The sequence below is a fragment of the Salmo trutta genome, chromosome 32 (genome assembly GCF_901001165.1).
Source record: "Salmo trutta chromosome 32, fSalTru1.1, whole genome shotgun sequence".
Taxonomy (NCBI): domain Eukaryota; kingdom Metazoa; phylum Chordata; class Actinopteri; order Salmoniformes; family Salmonidae; genus Salmo; species Salmo trutta.
Window position 1 is genome coordinate 3,834,114 of NC_042988.1, and position 11,833 is coordinate 3,845,946.

An 11,833-nucleotide genomic window follows, 5' to 3' on the forward strand; every position below is an offset into this window, starting at 1 on the left:
CTCCAGATGTCGTGTGCATTCGTCCTCCATACTCCTGATGCCCATTGCGCAATGAGAGCGCCAGAACGTTCGGCAGGTGGCTAGGTCCTCTATACTGGATGGATTGATCTTGCACCTCTTCAGAGTGGTTTTAATTCGGTCCTGCATCCGCTTCTTCTGGCCAACAGCAGAGCGTTGGCCTTCATGTGACCGTTGAGCACTTTCTGCGGCAGTCGGCCCTCTGGCATGCGGATGACATGACCAAGCCATCTTAGTTGGTGTTTAAGGTGGACTGCATGCTACCACTGCCAGCCCGTTTCAGTACCTCGGTGTGGGGTATTCTGTCCTGCCAGGTAACAAAGAGAATCTTCTGGAGGCACTTTATGTGGAAGGCCTCCTGGGTTTTCATGTGCTAAGGGATCCATGCTTCACAGCTGTTTAACAGGGTGGACACACAGACACTGCTCTCTCCGCAAACAATTACACAAGAAGAACATGATCCTGCAATGAGTAGTCTTTCAATGTATATTTATATATTACGGCAATTAGTATCAACAAGAGAGAATGCCAAAATCATTCACATTATTTTACAGGTTTCTCATCTCTTACTCTTCATTTAAAAACATTGTGAAGTCTAAAAAAGGTAAAGATCGTAATCGTGTCACTGGAGTGGTTTAGAACAGGGTTGTTAGTGTTACTCGCTGGTATCAACAAGGGCAGTGTTATTAGATCAATGGTCATTCGTCCTGAGAGGTGTGTGCTTACGTGTATTTACATGCGTCAGAAGTATCATAATACGGTGGAACTTCCAGTAGATACTGGCCTTTTTTTTCTCAACATATTGCCTTTTAGTGACTTCCACTAAAGCAGTAATGGAATGTTTCTCATCACATCTGACCTGCGGGAATGTCGAGTCAGAAACCCCAATACAAACATTCAAGTTATCTCAATGAGTCCAGTTTAAAAAAGGGGGTTAAGTTTGGTCATAGAATGAGTGTTTGGTCATTGAACACGAGAAAATACATTTAAAAAAAATCCTAAATATGGAAAGATGGAGGGTGCTCAAGCAACATGAGTCGAGGTGCAACCGACAACAAAAAAAATCAGAACATCATTGAACAGCTCCAAAGTACAAATATTCCAAGTCACATTACAAGCAGAGGTGGTGATTCCCAATGTTGGAGAGGACTGGCCTGAGCAAGGCCAGCACAGATCTGGTTCTCATTAGGAGTTGCCTGGAATGAAAGCTGATTTGTATATCAGTGATTATGCACAGCTCCTTGCTCAGCCCACTCCTCTTCAACACAGGGATAGTCATGATAGTGGTCAAGTCATTCTCAGTGATTACTGTTGCACTTCATGTCCAGCCTCGTTCTTATTGGTCACCCTTGGAATATTTCTTGTTTCTCCCGTCGCTTTGGCTCTGTTGTGCTGCTCTGATAGACTCACGTGGCACCAGCGGGTGGGGCACCCTCTTCAGGAAGCCCCTCCTCCAAGATGTCCCTGACCTGGTCCAGAGTTTCAGCCTGACGGATCAACTCCAGCTTCACCTAGAAGAAAGGGATGGAGGGAGAGAAGGGGGGGGTAGAGAGAGGGAGGGGGTAGAAGTGGAGTAAGAGAAGAGAAAGCGAGAGAGAGAGACCATTTGACTATGAACCAAAAATGAAAATGGAATCCAGCTGGACTGGTCCTAGATCAGTGCTGTAAACGAACATAAACCAACTCAATGTGAATACACCCTGAGTGGGCTGGTCCTGAATCAGTGTACTGTACCTGCAGTGACTGTGAAAGCTGGACAAAGTCCCTCTGCACCGTTTGGCTGGTGTCCACCTGAGAACGCATACTGATGATCTGGCTGCGCAGCTCCAAACACTGTTGCTGAAGGGACGCCTGGGAGGGAGATAGATCGAAAGGGAGTGAGAATGGTGAGGGTAAGAGAGAGGTAAAAGAGAGAGAGCTATAGTAACATGTCAGTGTTCCCAAAGTAGGAAAGATAAGTTCACAAAAGGTATAACACGGACAGACGGACGCACACACACCTCTATCCCTGGTCTCCCTGTACAGTACCTTGTCATGGGTGAGAGTCTTGCTGTCTCCCTGTAGGTGTGAGAGCGCCACCCTGAGGCCTTGTAGCTCGGTGCGACAGGTCTGTAGCTCCAACTGCAGCTTCTCTTTCTGACACTGGACCCGCTCCATCTCGGTCTTCAGACTGGACAGCTGCACTGCAGAGGGCAAAGGTCAACAGGACTATTTTTACTGAACGTTTATTTATCAAGGAAGTCCCATTGAGGTCAGACGACCTATTTCACAAGGGAAAGACAATGGGCTTGTTGGAGCGGATACGTTTTGTCAAGTCACCGCCTTTCAATATGCATGATGTGGATAACTGCATGAAAAACCATGTGATCTAAGGTCATGCGGCTTTTGATATAGTCTCTTTCAATTTCTGCAGTTGCTTTTCACCGATGGCACCATACAGCCATTGCCTGGCTACTGGTAGGCACTACTTGTCAACCAATCAGTGTTTTTGTTTGACCCACGAGGACAAGACCAAAGACGTGACTGAAACAGGAACCAGCTTTGCTCCACCCTGAAGCTACAGGGGATACAAATGAGAGAGATATGAGACCTCTAACAAATGCTTTATACAATAGCTTCAGAAAGTATTCATATCCCTTGATTTATTCCACATCTTGTTGTCACAGCCTGAAATCAAAATTCATTTTCTCAACCATTTACATACAATACCCCATAATGAAAAAGTTAACTTTTTTTATTTTATTTCGGAAATGTATAGAAAACTAAATACAGAAATATCTAATTTACATAAGCATTCACACCCGAGTCAATACATGTTTGAATCAATGTTGGCAGCGATAACAGCAGTGAGTCTCTCTGGGTAAGTCTCTAAGCCACGTGTCTAACTCATTCCGCGGGGGGGCCTAGTGTTTTCGCTCCTCCCTTGTACTTGATTGACGAATTAAGGTCACTAATTAGTAAGGAACTCCCCTCATCTGGTTGTCTAGGTCTTAATTGAAAGGATAAAACAAACCAGCATACACTACGCCCTCCATGGAATGAGTTTTGACACCACTGCTCTAAGCGCTTTGCCAGCTGGATTGTACAATATTTGCCCATTACGTCAAATTGATTGTTGATCATTGTTAGGCAATCATTTTCAAGTCTTGCCATAGATTTTCAAGTAGATTTACGTCATAACTGTAACTCAGCCATTCAGGAACATTATTAAATGTCCCAGTCTAACAATTACAAGCCTACACATAACATGATGTAGCAACCACTATGCTTGAAAATACGGAGAGTGGTACTCAGTAATGTGTTCTATTGGATTTGCCCCAAACATAAGACCTTGTATTCAGGCCAAAAAGTGAACTGCTTTTCCACATTTTTTTCAGTATTACTTTCGTGCCTTGATGCAAACAGGATGCATGTTTTTAATTTGTTTTATTCTGTACACTTCCTTCTTTTAACTCTGTCAAATAGGTAGCATGTGGAATTGTTTTAAGATGGTCATACCAAGGACCATTTAGCTATTTGATTTAGAATTTTAGATATAAAGAATATATATTATTTGATAAAATAATGGGCTAATGGCCTTACTGCTATTAGCCCATATAAACACATTGAATAACATATTGATACATGGGGGGGAAAAAGGAAGTTTGTTTTAAAGTGTCTGTCCAATATCTGAGAAAGATATGAAAGATCAGGAAATTTAGAAAAAAAATTGGGACCCATATTTAACAAAAGACTTGGCACTTCACTACTTCCATATATACTTCCATTAATATTTTTAACTGGTACCAGGCTTCAGACGAGTCTTGTGGGCGTCAAAACAACCGACATCTACGGTGCATTCGGAAAGTATTCAGACCCCTTAACTTTTTCCACATTGTTACGTTACAGCCTTATTCTAAAATGGATTAAAAAAAAATGTTTTTTCCCCTCATAATAAATCTATAAAACAATGACAAAGTCCTTGACAAATGTCCTTGAGTAGCCCAGCCAGAGCCCGGACTTGAACCCGATCTAACATAACTGGAGAGACCTGAAAATAGCTGTGCAGCAACGCTCCCCATCCAACCTGACAGAACTTGAGAGGATCTGCAGAGAAGAATGGGATAAACTCCCCAAATACAGGTGCGCCAAGCTTGTAGCATCATACCCAAGAAGACTTGAGGTTGTAATCGCTGCCAAAGGTGCTTCAACAAAGTACTGAGTAAAGGGTTTGAATACTTATATTCATCCATGTTAGAATAAGGCTGTAATGTAACAAAACGTGGAAAAAGTCAAGGGGTCTGAATACTTTTTGAATGCACTGTACGTGTTCGAGTGTCTCACCTTTGCATGGAGGGGTCATATTACTGTGTCTACCAAACTGATAGGACACTACAGTCAGAAGTTGGCAGATCGGCGGTATCGACTTCATATGTGTCCTGTGGCGCTTGTGGGGGGTAGTAGAGCTAAAACGGAGAACACCATGTTCATAAGTCTCATGTAGGCCAAACCGTTCGGACGCTACAAATGTTTTTGTGAGAATACACATTTTCGGGATGTCTCATGGTCTGACAAACACCGCTGTAGCTCGGCCACCTTCCACCCCAGATGCGGAAGGCCGCCATTGGCAGATGCGATGGACTGAGATGCAGCCCATGCAAAAAAAAACATCTCTCCAACTTAAACAGATGAATTTTGCTGGGGGTGTTTTTTATGCTAACTAGTTTTCCGCAGAGGTGCAGATAGACTCTAGGGGGTTATTGAACACTATTATTGCACAGAGTGAGTCCATGCAACTTATTATTGTTAAGCAAATTCTTACTCCTGAACTATTTAGGCTTGCCATAACAAAGGGGTTGAATACTTATTGACTTTTGTGACCTGTTTCAAGAAGCTAGGCACATGTCGCACGTCACTACTTCACGTTAGAGGCATTAAATTTTTTTTTTTTTTTTTTTTTATCAAAATGCATTTTGGGGCAGAAATACCTTCTGGAACATGTGAACTTTCATGTGCCTTAATACAAACGTGCATGCCATCTGTAAATAAGAATACAATTGTTCAATTACGAGCTTAGTTGGTTTAGCCACAGAAAAATACAGGAACCTTCCCGCTAGCCATGATTTGCTGAGATAGATGGGCTGGACATGCCAAGAGATGAGTTCAGATTGGTCTGCCATGTAGCGTGCTTCTGTCTATAACATAAGCTGCTCAGTAATGTGTGGATAATCCTTTCTACAGCAGCTTTTTTTTTTAAGATATCAGAAAGAACTGAAAAAGTGTTCCATTGCTTCCCTGAAGTTAATAGCGCTACCGACTAAGATCAGTGGGAAAAAGTTGTGATGGACTAACTTTCTGGAGGACGATCGTGCCATGCTGACTCTCTCTGACGCTGAAAATGATCCGAGGTTGAGAAAATCCCTGATTTAGGTAAAAACATTTTTCATTGAACCAGACATTGTGGTCTTCTGATGACCATGATGGGGGAAGAAACGGCGATCAACGGTGTTGTTCTCACGTTGACCGAGCTTTGAAATCAGTGGAATTCCCGGGTTGAAGCAGAGAGATGATTGCCAAATGCGGAGAGTCGAAAAGGCTATTGTATAAAACACCTGTCTCCGGATTACATCTTCAAACTAAGGGCAACCATGGCATTCATGACAGAGGGAGAAGCGTTCATCCATGTATATGGGTAAGAGTCTAGCTACATGTTCAGATATTATAAGTCTCTAATTTTGTCAGAAAGTTGTTTCATTGCAAGTTAAAGTGTACTGTTAGCTAGATAGATGGCTGGCTGGCTAGCTAATGTTACATGTATGATCTGTGTAGTAATAATATTTGTATCTCAGAAAGCCATTTGCATTGTTAGTTATAGCCCAATGTCATTTAACCGAGTTGGTTATCTTTAGCTACTTGCAGAATCATGCATGGTAGTATGAGTTGGGATCATCGTTTATTGTTTACCTAGCTAGCTACATGTCTAAACAAAAGACTCTCCTATACAAGTAACCATTTCACTGTACCGTTCACAACTTCTGTATCCTGTGCATGTGACAAATAAACAGATTTTATTTGATATAGTGTGTGTTTTCCAGAGACGGTAATGTGAAGAACAACATGACCTGCACCAAAGTCAGATAAGGATATAGACCAAAGACTAGATAGTGTATTTTTACTACTACTTTTTGCTACTACTTTCACCCCTTTTAATCTAGAAATCTTGGGTTGTTTACTACACTACCATATTCACTCGCTTTAGCACATGGCCTCACATGTGAATCCTTAAAGAGATGGGTGGGGCTAAGGCTTAAGCGGGTGTGAACGATGCTGAATGGGTGTAGACAAAGAAGAGCTCTCCAGGTGTACTAAAACATTCACGTGCCATTTTCTCAAACGTGGGGTTACTTTTCCATTGTTCCTGAACTGCAGTGTATGATGTAGTCTCTACTTTTATCCAACGTAAAAAAAAATGTTTAAAAAATGTAAATGTTGCTACATAGGACCGAATCCAGGTGGTACATTTAAGCTTTACATTTTGTATTCATTTGTACAAATTTCAAAATACCTAATTCCACTTTAACATTACAGGGTATTGTGCAAAGGCCAGTGAAAATAATTCTAAATTGTGTACATTTTAAATTTAGGCTGTAACACAACAATATGTGGAAAAAGTAAAGGGGTGTGAATACTTTCTGAAGGCACTTCAGAAAGAAAGTACGTTACGTTTTCAGTTTGTGAGTGTGTGATATTAGGGGTAAAGAAAAGTTTATTTAGACCTTTCATAAACATTTGCAGCTATGTTGATCTGAGCTTTGCGGTTGGAAAACCACTACAGTGTCCGACTCGGCTGTGGCAGATGGACCTCCCCCGACTTCATTCGTCGACCTTCGTCTAAAGTTGGCTTCATTAGCCTAACTACTCGAACACACCCTATGAGTTTACTACTGTCAACGCCTGTTATCAACTGCCTGTGTGTAATGAATTACGGATTCATTTCTATGGCCTTCTATACCACACAATTTTCTAATTCTCTCGCTCGCTCTCGCGCACACACACACACCAATGTCCACTCACCTTGTAAAACTTCTGTTGAGGCAGTACCAGGGAAGAGAGAAAGAGAGAATGGTTAAAAACCAACATACAGCTGGCAGTTTCTATTACACTTATCAACACAAAGAAAGAAACAAAGACACAAAGAAAGAGCGAAGGAAAGGCAGACGAACAGACCGCTCTCCTCCACGCGGGTCTCCAGTTGTTCCTTTAGGTTGACGATCTCAATAAGCAGCCTCTCTTCACTGTGTGCCCCCTACAGGTGGGAGTACAGTAGTGCATACAGTAATAGTATGTTTTCTATGTATTTTAAATGATTCTTGACTGTATGAATACACACACACACACAAACGTGCACGCATATACAGACACACAAACCGTACTTGTAGTGTAGGACCAAGGGGTGTGTTGGCGTCCCCTGCCCCATCAGTCTCCTCGATCTCCTCCCCTTTTAGCCTGGACAGCTCGCTACACACCCTCCTCTGAGAGAGAGACAGCTCCGCCTGGGAACACAACACACACAAAACACCTCAAACACACACTACATGGACCTCATCCCCCTCCTCCCTGGTTGGACCAGGTGCCTGTCACTCACCAGCCTGCTATGGACGGCATTCTGTGATTGGTTGAAAGATTTCTGCAGCTCCTGTAGGAGGGCCTCTGAGGTCTGAACCTGAGACTGGAGAACTGAGACCTAACACACACACACACACACACACACACACACGAGACACACAGTAACATTCACATTCAATTCCGTGGATAACTGACGCTTCTCAATATACAATATATGCCATGTGTGTAAAGGTGGGAGTACGTGTTTGTGTGTCTCAGTAGTCTGTGTGTCCAGCTCGCTCTCCAGCTCTGTCCTCTCGTCCCTCAGTCGACTCAGCTCTCCCTTCAGCTCCTCAACCTGCACATCAGACCACACCACATCAGACGCCATGAGTCCACATCAGAGATAATGAGTCCACACCACATCAGACGTCATGAGTCCACATCAGAGATAATGAGTCCACACCACATCAGACGTCATGAGTCCACTCCAAACCTGTAGAGTTTGGCTCACCTGTTTGATAGAAACGTTGGTGTTTGACTGTTTCAAACATTTTACTGAGTTATAGCAAAATAACTCATAACAAAATCAATCAATTTAAATAAATGCATTAGGCCCTAACCTATGGATTTTACACGACTGGGAGTACAGATGTGCATCTGTCGGTCAGAGATAACCTAAAAAAAAAAGTATGAATTTTTTTTCTTCTGAAAACCAGTCACTATCTGGTGTGACCACCATTTGCCTCATGCAGCGCGACACATCTCCTTCGTAGAGTTTATCAGCCTGTTGATTGTAGCCTGTGGAATGTTGTCCCACTCTTCAATGGCTGTGCAAAGTTGCTGGATATTGGCGGGAACTGGAACACTCTGTCGTATATATGTTGGCGGATGAATGGCACGACAACGGCCCTCGGGATCTCGTCACGGTATCTCTGTGCATTCAAATGACCATCGATAAAATGCAAATGTGTTCGTTGTCCGTAGCACTCCGTTCACAACGTTGACATCAGCAAACCGCTTGCCCACACAACGCCATAAACGCTGTCTGCCATCTGCACGGTACAGTTGAAACCGGGATTCAACCGTGAAAAGCACACGTCTCCAGCGTGCCAGTAGTCATTGAAGGTGAGCATTTGCCCACTAAAGTCGGTTACGGTGCCGAACTGCATTCAGGCAAAGACCTTGGTGAGGACGACGAGCAAGCAGATGAGCTTCCCGAAGACGGTTTCAGACAGTTTGTGCTGAAATTCTTAGTTTGTGCAAACCTACAGTTTCATCAGCTGTCTGGGTGGCTTGTCTCAGACAACCCCACGGGTGAAGTCGGATGTGGAGGTCCTGGCCTGGTGTGGTTACACGTGGTCTGCGGTTGTGGGGCTGGTTGGACATACTGCCAAATTCTCTAAAACGACGTTGGAGGTGGCTTATGGTAGAGAAATGAACATTAAATTCTCTGGCAACAGCTCTGGTGGACATTCTTGCAGTCAGTATGCCAATTGCACGCTCCCTCAAAACTTGAGACATCTGTGACATACCACCCTGCATCCCACTGCTGGCTTGCTTCTGAAGCTAAGTAGGGTTGGTCCTGGTCAGTCCCTGGATGGGAGACCAGATGCTGCTGGAAGTGGTGTTGGACGGCCAGTAGGAGGCACTCTTTCCTCTGGTCTAAAGAAAATATCCCACTGCCCTGTGTAGGGTGCGGTCTTTTGGATTGGATGTTAAACAGGTGTCCTGACTCTCTGAGGTCATTAAAGATCCCATTGCACTTATCATAGGGGTGTTAACCCTGGTGTCCTGGCTAGATTCCCAATCTGGCCCTCATATCATCACAGCCACCTAATCATCCCCCGCTTACAATTGGCTCATTCATCCCCCTCCTCTCCCCTGAAACTATTCCCCAGGTCGTTGCTGTAAATGAGAATGTGTTCTCAGTCAACTTACCTGATAAAATAAAAAAAAAACTGCACATTTTAGAGTGGCCTTTTATTGTCCCCAGCACCTGTGAAATGATCATGCTGTTTAATCATCTTCTTGATATGCCACACCTGTCAGGTGGATGGATTATCTTGGCAAAGGAGAAATGCTCACTAACAGGGATGTAAACAAATGTGTGCACAACATTCGAGAGAAATAAGCTTTTTGTGTGTATGGAACATTTCTGGGATCTTTTATTTCAGCTCATGAAACATGGGACCAACACTTTACATGTTGCGTTTATATTTTTGTTCAGTAGAAGTCGTAGTTGGAGTGTGTTTCTGTGGCTAGTGCACACTTGTTTGCTTAGTGAATTGATGTCAAAGTGTGTGTGTTCACCTGTGTGTTAAGCGAATCCCATTCGGTGTGTGTGACCAGACGGTGGCCGGGCGGGGGCAGGTAGATGGCCTCGGGCACCAGGGTTCCCGTGGAGACCAGGGAGGCAGTGTCTTCCTGGGGGGGTGGGCGGCGTGGCAGTGAGGGCGTGTCCAAGGAGAAGGAGGAGAAAGAAGCGAAGTCACAGTTCTGGGAGAAATAGCCCTCCAGCCCTGCCCCTTCTCCCTCCCCTGGTCCCTCCCCCGGCCCCTCAGCCTCCGCTGGTTGGCTATCCCATCCGTCCGTTCCTGGTTCTCTGAGGGTATTGGTGGGAGAGTCTGTCGACTGGCTCTCGGACTGCCTAGCTCCTGCCTCCAACCTGTCCTTCTTTACACTGCCCTGAGAGAGAGAAAGAGAGAGAGAGGTCAGAGACAAGGAAATAGGTTTAGTAACATTGAGGTGAACACACACACACACCTGAGACTGCACACTGGCTCTCCTCCACTGGGCACGCTCAGACTGCAGAGTAGATATTCTAGCCTCATACTGAGAAGCCGTCTCTGAGAATAGAAGAGAGAGAAATGAGATGATGACAGACAATAACAGGCCATCTAGGTGGGTCCTACACATTATCTGCGTCCCAAATGAGACCCTATTCCCCATCTAGTGCAATACTTTTGACCATAGCCCCCATTGGGAACGCATGATGAATAGAAGGCATGGAGCGACCTTTCTCACAAGAGAGAGGGGGCCCGCCCCATCTATACAATGGTAGGGAAACACTGGTATGTAGAAAAGGTGTCTTCCACCTCTGACTGCATCTCCTGGTCACACTGTGTATATCTCTCTCTCTCTGACCTCTGAGGGCCTCCTGAAGAGACTGCATCTCCTGGTCACACTGTTTCTGCAGCTCTCCCAGCTCCTCCTGTTTGCTCTGTTCGCAGATCGTCGCCACGCCCTGCCAGTGCTCCAGCTGCGCTCGGCAACCTGCTAGCTGGGCCTGCAAGCTTTCTATTGGATCTGACAAGCAGGAAAGTTGAGAGATAACATAAGATATCTGTTTATGGTGAATATAGGACAATACAAGGTTGCGAACAGAGTTCAACACTGACTTCAATGTATCTTATGAGCTGCATAAAAGCATGATCATGCAGCAATTGCACTTAGTCCTACTACACAGGCTATTCCTTCCGATGTCAATAACATTACAAAACACCACACGCAAAGCAATTCATGAATGTAATAAAACACCTGTTGACAATCTAAGTGAAAGATAACATTGTTTTGGCTGTGTATCAGTGGAGACACGGCAATCCTCGGCACACACCTGCCATAGCTTCTAATTAGGTTGACTGACGTCTCCACAAAATCATTATTATTATGGTTAAACCCCCGCCTATTTCTACAATTTCTCTATTTAAAATCAGATTTTAAACCTAACCACACTGCTAGACTTATGCCTAACTAACCTTAAATTAAGACCAACAAATATATTTTCGTTTATTCATTTTTACGATACAGCCAATTTTGACTTTGTGGCAGTAACAGAAAGGTCAAACGAGTTCACTTAGCAAGTGGCAGCTCTAGGAATAGAAACCTTTTGTACATTTTCAGTGATCTGTAGCTACATTCCGAAATGCACACGCATTTGTGAGATTTTATCACGAAGGGTTGGTTAGCTAGCAATCAAGCTAGCCTAGCTAAAACACTTGTTGATGGCTAGCTAAGTGACATTCTTACCAGTGTCGTCATTCTGATATTTCTCCGACGGTTCCATGATCAATCATTTGTGTCCGATCTGTTCTGTAATGGCACCAAATGTCTTAGTCGTGAAAATAATCTACTGTATGTGTGGTTGGGTTGGTGTGAGAGCTCAAGGCAGGACTTATTCACCACTGGTCAACTTCAGGAAATAACTTTCCCCGGTTTAAGCCTACGGATA

The 11,833-nt window shown here is 44.0% G+C and overlaps 1 protein-coding gene across 1 annotated transcript; it reads right to left on the minus strand.

Moving 5' to 3' along the window:
- Positions 1 to 490: 490 nt before the first annotated feature.
- LOC115170807 (rab GTPase-binding effector protein 2) lies at positions 491 to 11,833 on the minus strand. Its single transcript, XM_029727110.1, has 12 exons — positions 11,632 to 11,833; positions 10,750 to 10,911; positions 10,369 to 10,451; positions 9,916 to 10,290; positions 7,865 to 7,960; positions 7,643 to 7,741; positions 7,431 to 7,550; positions 7,225 to 7,303; positions 7,072 to 7,083; positions 2,047 to 2,201; positions 1,753 to 1,869; positions 491 to 1,529 (listed from the first exon to the last, which is right to left on the minus strand). Exons 1-12 carry the CDS (start codon positions 11,666 to 11,668, stop codon positions 1,425 to 1,427), a joined length of 1,440 nt encoding a protein of 479 aa, XP_029582970.1. The 5' UTR covers positions 11,669 to 11,833; the 3' UTR covers positions 491 to 1,424.

Bases quoted from the DNA above. Each gene is read 5' to 3' on its own strand.
- LOC115170807 (XM_029727110.1), bottom strand. From the start codon at position 11,668: ATGGAACCGTCGGAGAAATATCAGAATGACGACACTG. The intron at 10,452-10,749 runs GTCAGAGAGAGA...TTCTATTCTCAG, and splicing joins TCTTCAGGAGGCCCTCAGAG to AGACGGCTTCTCAGTATGAG. The intron at 7,551-7,642 runs GTGAGTGACAGG...TTGTGTTCCCAG, and splicing joins ATGCCGTCCATAGCAGGCTG to GCGGAGCTGTCTCTCTCTCA.